The sequence below is a fragment of the Lachancea thermotolerans genome (assembly GCF_000142805.1).
Source record: "Lachancea thermotolerans CBS 6340 chromosome H complete sequence".
Lineage (NCBI taxonomy): Eukaryota > Fungi > Ascomycota > Saccharomycetes > Saccharomycetales > Saccharomycetaceae > Lachancea > Lachancea thermotolerans.
The window spans coordinates 1,309,230-1,324,058 of NC_013084.1; the positions used below are offsets into that span (position 1 = coordinate 1,309,230).

The 14,829-nt window shown below is 43.4% G+C and overlaps 6 protein-coding genes across 6 annotated transcripts; 4 read left to right on the top strand and 2 right to left on the bottom strand.

Moving 5' to 3' along the window:
- Window positions 1-86: 86 nt before the first annotated feature.
- KLTH0H15136g (KLTH0H15136p) lies at window positions 87-4,547 on the top strand (the record flags this gene model as incomplete). The annotated part of the gene is made up of 1 exon (XM_002556466.1): window positions 87-4,547. The coding sequence occupies one exon, from the start codon at window positions 87-89 to the stop codon at window positions 4,545-4,547; it is 4,461 nt and encodes a 1,486-aa protein (XP_002556512.1).
- A 196-nt stretch (window positions 4,548-4,743) lies between these two features.
- Window positions 4,744-7,809, top strand: ISW2 (DNA translocase; the record flags this gene model as incomplete). Its single annotated transcript, XM_002556467.1, has 1 exon — window positions 4,744-7,809. The coding sequence occupies one exon, from the start codon at window positions 4,744-4,746 to the stop codon at window positions 7,807-7,809; it is 3,066 nt and encodes a 1,021-aa protein (XP_002556513.1).
- Window positions 7,810-7,849: 40 nt separating this feature from the next.
- On the bottom strand, window positions 7,850-9,334 carry RNT1 (ribonuclease III; the record flags this gene model as incomplete). Its single annotated transcript, XM_002556468.1, has 1 exon — window positions 7,850-9,334. The coding sequence occupies one exon, from the start codon at window positions 9,332-9,334 to the stop codon at window positions 7,850-7,852; it is 1,485 nt and encodes a 494-aa protein (XP_002556514.1).
- A 1,067-nt stretch (window positions 9,335-10,401) lies between these two features.
- Window positions 10,402-11,889, bottom strand: CUS1 (U2 snRNP complex subunit CUS1; the record flags this gene model as incomplete). Its single annotated transcript, XM_002556469.1, has 1 exon — window positions 10,402-11,889. One exon carries the CDS (start codon window positions 11,887-11,889, stop codon window positions 10,402-10,404), a length of 1,488 nt encoding a protein of 495 aa, XP_002556515.1.
- Window positions 11,890-12,553: 664 nt separating this feature from the next.
- On the top strand, window positions 12,554-13,324 carry RRG7 (Rrg7p; the record flags this gene model as incomplete). Its single annotated transcript, XM_002556470.1, has 1 exon — window positions 12,554-13,324. The coding sequence occupies one exon, from the start codon at window positions 12,554-12,556 to the stop codon at window positions 13,322-13,324; it is 771 nt and encodes a 256-aa protein (XP_002556516.1).
- A 413-nt stretch (window positions 13,325-13,737) lies between these two features.
- Window positions 13,738-14,673, top strand: YHM2 (Yhm2p; the record flags this gene model as incomplete). Its single annotated transcript, XM_002556471.1, has 1 exon — window positions 13,738-14,673. One exon carries the CDS (start codon window positions 13,738-13,740, stop codon window positions 14,671-14,673), a length of 936 nt encoding a protein of 311 aa, XP_002556517.1.
- Window positions 14,674-14,829: the final 156 nt, after the last annotated feature.

Sequence of the window (14,829 nt, forward strand, 5' to 3'; positions counted from 1 at the left end):
TTGCACGTATTTTATACATAACTGCACTCTATTAAATAGGAAATAATGGCGTACAAGGAATAATCATAATAAATTTGAAGTTTTTAATGGGTTCGATATGTGTTTCGTGTGTGTATTGCTTCATGATCTCTGCTTTACACTGTTGTAGCGTAGTTTCGAACGAAAATACAGATGCTGGAAAACGAACCTTGATAATAATAACCGCACATGTTCAATCTACACGGCCCTCGCGTAACTTTACAGAGGCTTTTAGACCTTATGACGCTCTAACTTATTTCAATCGCCCCAAAATTCACAGCAGCAGTAGCAGCAGCATGAATGGCAAAAAGCAAACTGAATCACACGATGTTTTTGGAAGAGACCTGTCATATCTTCTGTCGTGCCACCCTGGGATAGAACAACTGAACAAGGTTGACTTGTACTCTCGTGAGCCTGAAAGCGGGTACACGCCACTCCATGTATGTCTAAGACTAGGGCATTTGGAAAAAGCATTCAAACTTTACGAGCGGTGGAAGAGGCAGCAGTCTCACTTCCGCGCTAGCAAAGAAAACATCTGGGACCTTAAGGATCGTGAGGGCTTGACTCCTATCGAACTTTACCAATGCGAAAATGATATTTGGAACTACCAAAACATTCCAACGGCAATTTATCCAGAACGGCCCACAACCGGGCCATCTGGAGGAGTATCCTCGATCGTGCAATGGAAGCCAAGATCAAGAGACGGCAACGCTTCGCCGCTGCGCAGGCACACAATCGAGGAGCTCATAAACACTTATCGGAAATACCGTGGTGGGCGCGAGTTTTTGACTACAGGCTCTAACACTCATCTTCAACTTGGGACCGGAGACTCTGAAAATAGACAAGAACTTTACAAACTCAACGAGTACTCACTTTATCCTGAAGATACGTGCCAGAAAACGAGGTTTAGTACCGCCATAATGAAAAGGTATCATTCACTTCTGGTAACGGCAGAGGGCGATGTCTTTACTGCGGGTAGTGGCAGCAGAGGAAGATTAGGAAATGGTGATACAAATGCATCAAATGTCTGCCACACTAAAGTTTCTTTGGATTCAGAACGGGTGAAGCTGATTGATAGTAGCGACCATCACTCTATTGTACTGACAACATCGGGCGAAATATTCTGCTGGGGCTGGAACCGCTACTCTCAGCTCGGTTATTCAACCCCGACGAGTAATGTCAAAAAGCTAGACAATTCAGCTCTTGAAAATATTTGCAGCCCAAAGCCCAAAAGAGTTGTAAGCGCCCCATGGAAGAAGAACATGTCCATAAGTGTCAAATTTGTCGCTTGTTCAAAAGTTCATTCTTGCCTTATTGATGACAACAACTATCTTTTCTCCTGGGGGCTAAATTTAGGCCAGATGGGAACTGCTAAAAATTATGGCGAAAATTACGATGCGCTGCACGCCGGGCATAAAGGCTGGATCGTGTCACCGCCATGTGGAACAAAACTGCCAGCTTATGTGACGAATATACGCCAACTTTTGTGTACCGAATTCGCTACCTTTATTCTCTTTGAAGACAACCAGCTCTGTGTCCTCAATAATTCCAAAATACTTCGCTTCTCTATACCGAAGGCCATGTCTAAACAGCAGCTATCTTCTAACGGATTCGACATCTTTGTTCCCACTTCCTTAAGCAAAAACAACAAGGTTCTCAAGCTAAAGACAGCACACTCATATGGTAACAATATGTGCTTTCTTTACGGAAACGGCAGTGTTGGCATTCTTCAATCAGAACTCATCAACAATTCGGCGCACAGCTGGTCTAAACTACCAAATCTACTGCCCACCACTCAATATTGGGTCCCGTATTTTAGCTGGAATAAATGCTTGGATTTTGATGTCGGGGCAAAGGGGCAGCTTGCTCTTTGTACTGTTAGTGGAAAATTGTTCAAGTGCGAGACATTAAGCGGTCAGAAGTTTCACCGACAAAGAAGCAATAAACTTATATCAGGCAAATGTATCCTTGTGAGCTGCGATTCCCTTTTTTCTTCTTTTGCATTAATCAAAGACGATATTGATATGATACCGTTAGGTTTTCCCAAACAAAACTTATACAAAGACATTGCTGCAATTTCGCCGCTGTCTAAATGGCCAATTGAGAGATTCAGAAGGCTCAAATGCGAAGAACTTAGGGACAAGCCGGACTCCGGCTTTTTATTCGATGATTTCGCGAAGCCAGGTGCTCGTGTTGAGCATTCAGACAAGGAATCTGTGATCTTAGACGTGGGTAATTCGTTGTCCACAAACAACCAAGCGGACTCACTCTGGAGAACTTTCTCATCACGCTGGTTCAAAAAGACCTCATTCGTTCAGTCGGAGATATTTTCAAATGAATCCAATCGGAATTATAGCCTTTTTAATTCTGAAGGAGCACATGACCGTTATGATGTTTTGTTCGTTGATGGTAAAACCGGACAGATTGTGGGAGCATGCCACCGAGCTTTGTTAATGGCGCGTGCCCCCAACTTCATCAAACAAATAACAACGTTTGGTTCGTTTACCCCAAAATCTAATCACTCCCTCTCCTTCGTTTTGAAAAGCGATTTATGTGACAATAAAGGCTGTACAGTTATCCAAATGGTTTCAGGGAATATCGACTTAAGAGCAATATGCTGCGCATTACATTATATGTACACCGATGAAATCCCCGAACTTGGCTTTATAAGCGAAACCCAGGAAAGAAAACACTTCGAGGCGTCTGCTAAGCAATTTATGAAAGCCCTAGATCTGCACCTAACCACCTTTAGGGGAGACAAGCTGCCATTTGCCTTAGCAAAGTTACTCAAGCAATCAAATGCTGAGTATGACTTAAGTGGTGAGTTTTCGCCTGATGTTATAATTGAGCTAACAAATGGAGAGCAGTTTCACGCTCATTCTTTCATTCTAAGAAACAGGTCCGCTTTTTTTGAAAGCGCCTTATCAAACAGATGGGCAAAATTAACTGGCAATATCAAAGTGCTGAAGATGCATCAAGTTTCTAAAGACGAACTTTTTTGCATTATGAAGTACATTTACGGCTTTGGATTCGAGGAGTTGTTTTCGCAGTGTGAGTTTGGAGGCTACAAAGAGTTTGTGAATTTTGTTCTTGGGCTCATTCAAACTTCTGACGAGTTTATGATGACAGGATTGAAACATTACCTTGAAAGCATACTCATTGATTATATTGATTCAAGCACAGTTATGATCATCCTTGTCAATGCTCACCGTTTATGCTCAAAGGCTCTTGTCATAGAGTGTTGCTGGTTCATTCAACACAACATAGGACTGCTATTTTGCGAAGGTAACTTCAAAATCATCAATGAGTACTTCGACTCATATTTATGGCGGACAATTCAAGACTTCTTCTCGAGAACCCGGTCGATGAATTCCATTAATTTTCCAACGTGGTACAACGAGAATGGAAACCCCTCATACACCATCCGTCTATATGAAAGTAACATCAAAAAGTTCAATGAGCTCTTTATGGACCCCGATAATGCGTTTGAGCCTAGTTTTGAGCTGAACACTCAGCAAAAGAAACCTACAACTCTCAGGAAAAACTCCGATCGAAGGAAATCCTCTAGTGCCAGAAAAATGTCTCTCTCCCAGGACGACCTCGCCAACGTGCGTAGGCCCTCTTCGAGCGCAGGAGATGTCAAGAAACAAGGATTTAACTTGAATTTAAGTTTCATGGCGAAGAATAGCGAAGAGGCTATAGAAGACGATTCCGTGATTATTGGTAATGGCGGCTTTGTCACCGTCGCAAAAAGTAAGCGGAAGCCCTCAAAATCTTCACCAGCCACTAAGTCTTTAGAAGTTTCTGCCTCGAAAACAGTATCTAATTCCGCAAACGTCAACGTGGCTATGTTCGAAAATGTGACCAGGCTCGATTCGCAGGAGGCCAGGAGCCAAGAGAGAGCTCTAAGCCGCGCTTCCATGTTCCCAGTCCTGGCCAATGCTGTTCTAAGCACAACTTCTTCAGAGGAAATTTCAAAGGTAGCGCCCTCATCCACTTCAATACCGTTCTCAACTGCGAAGAAGATTTCACAAAAAGAGAGACTGAAGACGATAACAGCAGAAAACAAACAAACCCCTGTTGCTCAAAAGAAGCCTGTATGGGGAGGGAAGTCATCTAAGGCCATCCCAAATCCAGCCTCCACTACTGTTACCCCTTCGGCCTCCAAATTTCCATCGCTCTCACAGTCGTTGCATCATCAGGTTCCAAAGAAAAAGGCGCCCAGCAAGGGACTGACAAGCACAGGGGAGAGCTGTACGATACCGCTTTACTTGAGCAACCCGAATACAAATACGGTAAAACCGCCGCGGTCCTTGAAAGAGACAATTGAAGAAGAACGTTTTGCGAAGTGGTGGGCCGAAGAATCCGAAAGAGTGCAACAAGAGCTGAAGAAACAAGAAGCCGAAGAGCGCGAAGCTCTGAATAACATTTATTCAAGTGGGCAACCCAGCAGAAAGAAAAATGTCAAGAAGCAAAAACCTCAAAGACCTGTGAATAGGAAGCAAGCGCAAGCTAAGACTTCAACGTAAATAGCCGTTTTCAAATTTTGTATTTATCACCTTAGTTTCCAAGAACCTTTAATTTTTAGGAAAATGCGCGCCAGAGATTCAATCTCCTCAAAACCTAAATCTTTTGAAAAACACAAGAGACGCTAACGTATGCCATCAGGCCTTGGTAACCTACAAGTGCAAGTGAAACACGAACACTAACAAAAGTTGTCTATAGATGGGGAAGGACGCACGAGATGACGCTAAGTATTGGAAGGAGAGGAAGAGTCGGTATATTCTGCACTCTGGTTTGAGGGTAGATAAACAGAAACAGAAAGATGAGACATATGAGAGATTTCGATACCTTCTGAAGTTAACAGACCTTTTTCGCCATTTCATAAGCGTACGAGCAAAACAAGATAAAAACATTCAAAAACTGCTCAAAAGCATCGATCAAGATGGCGCAGGAGGGGGTAAACTATCTGAAAAAAGATCACAAGACTCTAGGCACTATAGAAAGAGTGAGAAAGAGGAAGATGCCGAGCTTCTAGAGGAAGAGGAGGACGAAGGAACTCCCGCCTTAATTCTGACTGAATCTCCCAGTTACATCAAGTCTGGAACCCTTCGGGATTATCAGATTCAAGGCTTGAACTGGCTGCTTTCGTTGCATGATAACAAACTGTCGGGCATATTGGCAGACGAAATGGGACTAGGAAAAACGCTTCAAACGATTGCGTTTCTCGGCTATCTTCGTTACGTGAAGGGGATAGACGGCCCACACATTATTATAGTGCCGAAATCTACGTTAAACAATTGGAAGCGTGAACTTGCTAAATGGACGCCTGAAGTCAACACTGTGGTTTTGAGCGGTGACAAATATGAACGTCAGCAACTACTGAAAGATATTGTTCTCGAATGCAAGTTTGATGTGCTTATAACTTCCTATGAGATGGTCATCAGAGAAAAGGCTACGCTTAAACGCTTCAGATGGCAATACATCATTGTTGATGAGGCACACCGCATCAAAAATGAAGAGAGTGCACTATCTCAAATCATAAGATTATTTCACTCCGAAGGTAGGCTACTTATTACCGGAACCCCACTCCAAAACAACTTGCATGAGCTTTGGGCACTTCTTAACTTTTTACTTCCAGATGTTTTTGGCGATTCTGATGCTTTTGACGAGTGGTTTCAGCAGAACAATACAGATGAAGACCAAGAGGTTGTTGTTCAGCAACTTCATACTGTCTTGAGCCCTTTCCTTTTAAGGAGGTTGAAATCAGAAGTGGAAACGTCTTTGCTTCCAAAAATCGAGACAAACTTGTATGTTGGAATGACAGACATGCAGGTTCAATGGTACAAAAGCCTTCTAGAGAAAGACCTTGATGCTGTCAATGGTGCCATCGGCAAGCGCGAAGGTAATACAAGACTTCTTAACATCGTTATGCAGTTACGGAAATGCTGTAACCATCCTTATCTGTTTGAGGGAGCCGAACCCGGCCCTCCCTACACAACTGACGAGCACCTTATTTTCAATGCTGGTAAGATGATTGTACTTGATAAACTTTTGAAGAAGAAAAGGGAGGCTGGTTCTCGCGTTCTTATTTTCAGTCAAATGTCTAGACTACTCGACATTCTTGAAGATTACTGCTTTTTCCGTGAGTATAGTTATTGCCGTATTGACGGTTCAACTTCCCACGAAGAAAGAATTGATGCTATCGATCAATTCAACGAACCAAATTCGGATAAATTCATTTTCCTTCTAACGACGAGAGCAGGGGGGCTGGGAATAAACCTTGTGACAGCTGACACAGTAGTTTTGTATGACTCAGATTGGAACCCACAAGCAGACTTGCAAGCTATGGACAGAGCCCATAGGATCGGTCAAAAAAAACAAGTCTACGTTTACCGATTTGTTACCGAAAATGCAATAGAAGAAAAAGTAATTGAACGAGCTGCTCAAAAGCTTCGGCTGGACCAACTCGTTATACAACAGGGTGTGGGGAAGAAAACTTCGGCTATTGGGAGCTCTAAGGGTGAACTTCTTGGAATGATTCAGTTTGGAGCAAAGGATGTCTTTGGAAAAGGTTCTAGAAAAATGTCTACAGATGATGATATTGAGGAGATTCTAAGAAAAGGAGAACAAAAGACACATGAATTAAATGCAAAGTATGAAAAACTTGGTTTGGATGATCTTCAAAAATTTAATGGGCTTGGCGACCAATCTGCTTACGAATGGAATGGGGAAAACTTCCAGAAGAAAATCAACGACCAAACCGAAAATTGGATTAATCCTTCAAGAAGAGAAAGGCGCAGGGACCAAGTTTCTTACATTGATGATAGTAATAAGGATGGTGACGGTTCCAAAAGCATGAAAAGCAGCCCTCAGCCTAGAATGGCAAAACCTCCAAAATTGATCAATGTTCAAGATTTTCAGTTCTTTCCTTCAGGCTTCAAAGAACTTCAGGAGAAAGAGCAGCTCTCTTTCCGGAAGAAAGTTAATTACAGAGTTTCCGCTTATGATTTGGGGCTTGAAGAAAATGACATTCCAAGTTCAGAGCTTAGCGAGCGCGTGGCGCAAGAGCAAGCCAAAATCGACTCTGTTGGAGACTATACGGAGGAAGATGAAAGACTTAAGCAAGAGCTTATTCATCATGCATTTACAAACTGGACGAAAAGGGAGTTTTTGACTTTTATTAGTAGCTGCGCCAAGTATGGTAGAGATGACTTCAGTGCCATTTCTGAGTCTTTGGACAACAAGACCATTGATGAGGTCAAGGCATATGCAAAAGTCTTTTGGGAAAGGCACAAGGAACTTAATGGCTACGAAAAGTACTTAAACACAATAGAAGGCGGTGAAAAAAAGGCAGATAGATTAAAGGTTCAAGGGGCCTTGCTCAGAGAAAAGGTGGAGCAGTTTCAGTATCCTATGCAAGAAATGACGATAAACTATCCCCCAAAAAATTCAAGGAAAACGTTTGATCAGGTTGAAGATAGGTTCATATTAATGGCGGTCAACAAGTACGGGCTCTCCTCGGAGAACTTGTATGACAAAGTCAAACAAGACATCATGAAAAGCGATCTCTTTAGATTTAATTGGTTCTTTAAGTCACGGACAGCTCAAGAGATTTCGAAAAGAGCGAACACCTTGCTCTCCATAGTCACTAGGGAATTTGAAAGCTCTGAGTCTCTCAAGAGAAAACAAAGCGAGCCAAAGAAAGATGTCAGTATCGAAGGCGCTAGTCAGGCGAGCGCTGAGCCGGTTGAAAAGAAACCTAAAATGCACGAGATTTCTACTCAGTGATGAGTTTGCAGGATGGTTAGTCATTTAATATATAATGGATCTAATTGAATGCTAACGAGCCGTCAGGCATAGCAACAATTCGGGAATTTGAAGATGTATCGTTCCCAGGACCCAGATTGGCTCTTTTGGCTTGTTGGCTTGCAGATGAATCATCATCTCCATCGTCGCTAGGAGGGGAGCGCTTACTGCCTGAAGGCCCTTTGACTACTGAGTCAGACCTCGGTACCGCTGCCCTTAAATTAGCATATTTCTCGATTAGCGGCTTATTCTGAAGAACTTGCTGTGCTGCTCTCATTCCTGCAATTTTGATATTTCTACCTTTTCCAACACCCAATACAGTCCCGTCTTTAATACGGCATTCCACAAGCGCATTAGAATCCTCGCTTGAAGGTTTTTGAATAGGTTTGTAGTGCAAATTCAAAGCCGCGTAGCCGATTAAAGAATACAAGGTTTTCTTTGCATTGATGTCCACCTCATTGACATCCAGGTCGTCATCCTTTTTGAATTCTTCCTCTATTACTGGGCTTGCTAGCTTGCTTAGCCACTTACGGACTTTGGGCAAATTGTGTTTGGGATCGTCTTCGATAAGCCCTCCAATGTATGCTTCGAACACGTCGGCATATAATTTTTGCTTACCATGCTTAAAATCGTTATTTTCACAGGTCTTATCTAAATTGGTTCTCAGTTTCTCGTTAAACTTATAGAGAAAAGACCATTTTTTTAACCTCTCATTACTGATGAGTTTCATCCTAAGTTTGGATAGCTGCCCTTCGCTGAGATGAGGGAACTTGTTGTAAAGAATCATTGTAATCGTGGTGTTCAAAATTGAATCACCCAAAAACTCTAGGCGCTCGTTATGAGCTTTTATCATGTCATGCTCTGATAGATAAAGCTTATCGTTTATCATGGACTTGTGGATGAAAACACGGGCTTTAATCGCTGAGTTTTTGATCTCAGGGAGCTTTGGAGGCCACTTCTTTTTTGTTTCTTCGGGTTCGTAGCCATCCTCCTCTTCCTCCTCTTCGGCCTTCCTTGAAACCTCATTCCAATGCCTAACCATCTCATTGTTGACTGATGCAGACATTTTATCAAGATCGCTTTCTTTGAGATCCTTCAAAATAGGCTTTCGGTCAGACGCAGAAAATTTGGACTCGTAGTTATTAAGTTCCTCTAGCAACGGAAGTTTTCCAAGCTCGTTTAGTGATGCAAGTTCCGCAGCGCACTTCAACTTGTGTCGTAGCATCGCTGGTAAAATTTCAACGCTCGTTTCCTGGGGACGATCAACATTCTCTAAATAAACCTTGTAATTTGGCGAAAGTTGTATGATCTTGTTGAAGTATTCCATGAAGTTTGTAACAGCATGTTCGAGCTGTAGGACTTGAGAGTATTGGTATGCATTCGTAAGCTCTAATGGCTTGTCTTCGCTTTTATGGATACTGTAGGCATTTTCCCGGTGCTTTTTGGCGATTTGCTCCTCTGCCCCATCCTTTTGTGCTTTCTGAGGCTTTTTATTGTAGTCTTTCATTGCTATATACAGCAGTTCGGAGTCTTTTCGGTTTCGACCAGTATATGTGTGATGAGCTTGAATCTAGTAGTGAATATTTTCTGAAATTAAAAAATTAAACTTACCCAAGCAGACGTCTTACGCATGTAAGGTAACGAAGTCTGTAGAAGCTTAATACTCATGCCATAAGTACCCATCGCCGCGGGTTCTTAGATTTTTAACTTGCGCTTTTGCAAAATCATATCCAATTCACTGGAGGAGTTGCGCCATCAGTGTTTTGACTTTTGTATTTTGTAGGTCGTACTGCTATTGAGATCATAGTGTCAGGTAATAAGAAGAAATTTGCCAGCCAATCGACTGAATTGGAACCAGTAAGAACATCGGCATCAGGTTCATGCTCTCGCAAGGTAAATAAATCAACGTTAGTTTGATTTTTGAGCTTAGAACATTAACGGATCATAGAACCGTGTAAAGGAGTATACGTAATGCGTTACAGAAACGGATTATATATGCCTCTTTCCAATACCCAGATATTTGCTGCATTCTTTGCTTGTTATCTAGCAACCTAACGCCCTCATTTTCTCGGTCATGGCGTCTTTATAAGATATCGGTGACCGATTGTTGAGTATACTGTATATGATTAAAAATGGACAAGAAATAGGGTTCAGCCTCCGGAAAGGCAGAAAACAAGTCTTTGAGCCTAAATTCGTAATCTGACTTCTGTTATAAGGGCCATTCTTCAAAAGAATGGAGATCACGTTGCTAAGCCGGACTTGTGTTTAAAGCCAAGAATCATCCCCGTCTAACTTTGAAGAGAAACTGATTGCAGAGAATCATGTAACTTTCCTTTGCTGTGCAGTATGCTAGGTACTCAGTCCAAAAGAAATGAAACGCCTGTCAAATTTGTGCATTATGTTCGATGCTTGTGATATTCTACCGTAGCAAAAGTCCTTCTTGTCTTATCTTATAAAGAGCTTTCATAAAATATAGCTAACGGTAGCCTAACGATAAGCCCATGGATGCAAAACCGATCACACTATCTTGTATAACTGTCATGAGAGCACTTAACGCTCTGGTGGCTTCTGTATCTAGAACTTAAAGGTTTCAGTCACATCTCGCTCATTTGTTTGAATAGTGCGTTGTTTCTTGTTCTCATTTTCGCTGGGACTTTCCTCTTTCCCATATCTAGATCCCTTGATGTCATAAAGGACGTTACCTTCAACACTGCCTGGGCCATTTGAACCTTCTTTCTGTTCAATGATAGAGTAAAGCCTCTTCGGAGCATCTGAATTTTGTTGTTTAGCATGTGCTTGTCTGCGCTTGAGGACCTCCTTCATGCTTTCAGCTTTTATCTTTGCCTCCAGCTCTTGTTGTCTCTGTGCTTCTTTAGCGTCGCTCAGAGTGTCAGCGTCTTCGTTTCTTAAGTGCGCTATATCCTTCTCTTCGTCGACAGCATCACCAACCTCATTTTCTGAGCCTCCTTCGCTATCATCGGCCTTAACCATTTTTCCAAAAAGCTCAGATTCCCTTTGAGTTTTCAGTTTTGTTCCCAAGGTGCCATAGACGTCACCCCGTAAATTTGATATGTCCCAGTTTATACCGGCGACTTTATAGCCGGGATAAGATGGTGGCATTCCTAACTCCTTGAATTTGTAACACCATGGCGGCAGCTTTCCCTCCGGTAATCCTAGAGCTGTCCTCAGATCCTTCCCAATTGTTCCTGGGCGTTTTTCCTTCTCCATCAGGGACCATTTTGTCTCCTCTTCTAGATTTCTATTTTCGTAAAATAGATCTCCATACGGAAGCATTAGGTCTGGCTTCCAGTGTGCGCCTAACTTAAAAAAAGCGTCGTGAAGCTTACGGTAGTCTAAATCCAAACTGCCAAGCTTGGGGCGAATTCTTGCTCTAGAAGACTCTTTTAGCGTTTTCTCGTTGGGTTCGTCTTGCGCTGGCAGCGTGCTGCGCATTTCTTCAATATTTGTCTGCCGTATAACGTCTGGTAATTCGAAGGGCCTTTTGGCCACAACCGACCTGCCGGAGAGATATTCTCTCTTTAACTGCCAATGACCCGGAACTTGAACAACGTTTTTCTGAGACTTTATCTTTGAGAGTAACACGGGATCCGGGGCGTCGCAGTCGTACCACTGAATAACCTCCGGGTACACTACGACGGATTTGAGCTCCGAAAGAGCAGGCTTGCTAAGCTTTCGCAGCTTTTTTTTAGAGACTTTAGTTTTTTCATCAGTTGTTATAGCAGACTTTGAATCAGGAAACATTTCATTGTTACGGCTATCCGCAACAGCGTCGCTGTCGCGAGACCTTGAACTAAGGGAGTCTGGCTTCTCGGGCTCGCTCTGCACCTGGAACTTGGCGAAAACAGCTTTGAATTGGTCTGGCACAACGTCTTCATGGAACGTGCTCGGGCTCGTGATTTGCATATCATGCTTCTCTGGATTTCTTTCCAGCCTTACGTTGTCAATCAAACTTGCGAGCTCCCTTCGGGCCGCAGAGCTCTTCTCGAGACAAGATGACTTTTTAGCCTTTTGACGCCGTCTGCTCTTAACAGATTTTCCCATTTGATGAATGGCGAGTTGGCAGCGAAGTACTCTATGACTTGTGTTCGAATATGGGATGTTATAGAGCCTGGGGCATCGCCAATTCCAACTATTAATTTAGCATCTCTTATTATGTATCACGTGAACTACCTGAAGTCAAAGGTCAAGGCGCGCCGGCCGCTGAGAGTCAATGTTAGACTCGAAGTGAAGCGAGGTACCACATTTGATCTTTTGATAGATATGGTTTTTGTTCTTCCATTTTTAAATGCTGGCTCTGACGTTACGCAGGCCAAGACACCCCTTCGGCTCAGAAGTCAATAAAAACCCCGTTGTTCTCACACAATCACTTTTCTAGATCTTTAAGCTTCTTCTCTATTAGTTCATACTGCTGCTTAAACTCTCTGTCGTTCGCTTTTATGTCCGTGATGGCAGTTTTTAATGACTGTTCAATCTCTGTAGCAAGGTCAAAAACTGTTACCACCTGCTCCCCGTTTTTAGATTTATCTTCTTGGCCAGTGTTTCTGGGTTTCACTGATAGCTGTAATGAGGACATTGCAATTCCGAGTTGTTGATGTATGAGGCTCTGTGGTTATCGTTTTATTGATTGTCGGAATGTTTTGGTGAAAGATTATCCCATCCACAGAAGAGCAAAGCGGTTTCCGGCCTCGACAAACTACTCGAAAGAATGCCCAGAAACGGAGCTGCTTGCTTTAAAAGACTGGCGCATAATCTGGCGATACGTAAATACTTGCAGAACAATATCGCGATTGCGGACTCCACGGTTTTCCAGGGCACTCTTTATGAACATACTGTTGTTCGGGAGCTGAGCGAGAAGTTGCTGGTGAAAAACCTTGAGGTTTGCGGTGGTTCCTATGATGGAGGAATAGACATTCGCGGGAAATGGCCTGTGGATCAAATATTCAAAACTGCCCGCGAAAGATTTGACCTCAGTGCCGAGTTTCCCAAGAAAGCCAGTGTCAATGGAGCCCAGTTCAAGCCCGTACGACATAAGCTAGACTCGAAGTCGCCGTTCAGGCCTTTGAATGTCTTGGTGCAATGCAAAGCCTTCAAAAACGCCAAGATAACAGGCAAGGAAATAAGAGAATCTATGGGTGCGTTTTCATCTTGCGTTCCGGCATCGCGCCGGACCCAGTACGTACTCATGCTGAGCTCCCCCAACATGCTGACGCGCGATGGTCTTAATGTGATGAATGGTCTGGCAATTCCGCTAGTCTACATACGGGTTGAGATGCTGAAGTCACACCAAGGGTGGTTCGACTTAGAGAACTCGGGAAAGCTACAGAACTACTACGAGAACGAGTTCGCTTCAAAGTTTTTGCAAAACTGCGGTGTTTCGCAATGGCTGAAGTTCAAGTTGTATCAGTCTCTCTCCCAAGAAGCTGTGTCGAAGACTGCCGGCGGTCTTTCTGGTCTCGAAGCCTCGAATGTTAACTAGTTTGTGTACCGCGAAACGGACCAAAGATATCGGGCTTCGAACTGGGTCTCAAAGCAACGTACAGAAGTTTGATACGGGGAAGCTGTTGCTATTTTGGTAAACCCAGTATCCTAAAAACAGCATGAAGAACTACGAAAAAAGCGACTCCGGCACGATAGAGGCCCGGAAAAGCATAAACTGATATAAACTGAAAACTTGAGCGCTTTATTGCTCTTAAATCATGCCCTCTTGCCGCTGAAGCTTCAGATTAACCACTTTGTTTATATTTCTTCCGTATATAATAACAGTGTGTTCGTTCTTGATGATTTGTTTTGATCTGTGAATTCCAGTGCTAATCTTGCATATCATGAAATCTCTGGAGGGTCACGCAGAGTATCACCACTCTGCAGCAGTCACCATCGAGCTACTCAAATATGTCCATCGCTCCAACTCAGCCAGCAGAGCTCAAGAAAAAGCCAGTGTCGTTCTCCAACATCCTGTTGGGTGCAGGTCTCAACCTCTGCGAGGTTACGACCCTGGGGCAGCCTCTGGAGGTTACCAAAACCACCATGGCTGCAAACCGTAACTTGAATTTTTTGCAATCGGTTAAACACATCTGGTCTCGTGGCGGTGTTTTCGGCTTCTACCAGGGTCTAATCCCTTGGGCTTGGATCGAAGCGTCCACTAAGGGCGCGGTTCTGTTGTTCGTCTCCGCGGAGGCCGAGTACCAGTTCAAGAGTCTGGGTCTAGGCAACTTCGGTGCCGGGATTATGGGTGGTGTGTCCGGTGGTGTTGCGCAGGCTTACCTAACTATGGGCTTCTGTACTTGCATGAAGACCGTTGAAATCACCAAAGCCAAGTCTGTTGCGGGTGGTGCTCCCCAATCGTCCTGGGCAGCCTTCAAAGACATTTACCGCAAAGAGGGTATTAGAGGTATCAACAAGGGTGTCAATGCCGTGGCCATTAGACAGATGACCAACTGGGGGTCTCGTTTCGGGCTTTCAAGATTGGTTGAAGAGGGAATCAGAAATGTTACTGGTAAGACCAACCCAGACGAGAAACTTTCGCCATTGGAGAAGATTTTCGCTTCTGCCGTTGGTGGTGGTTTAAGTGCTTGGAACCAACCTATTGAGGTCATCAGAGTCGAAATGCAGTCTAAGAAAGAGGATCCTAACAGACCTAAGAATTTGACAGTGGGCTCCGCCTTTAGATACATTTACCAATCCAGTGGGCTCAAGGGTCTTTACCGTGGTGTCACTCCAAGAATCGGTCTAGGTGTCTGGCAGACTGTCTTCATGGTCGGATTCGGTGATATCGCTAAAGAGTTTGTCGGCAAGTTGACTGGTGAGACTCCCGTTGCTAAGCATTGAGGCTAAGCATTGAGACTTCATAGATTAAATCCACTACGTTTATAGACAATGCTTGAAGATCAAACAATACAAATACTGCTGTTCTCTTTTGCGCGTCCATTAATATTCTCTGATAAATAAAATTGTGATGCGGATTGAAATACATACTACAACATG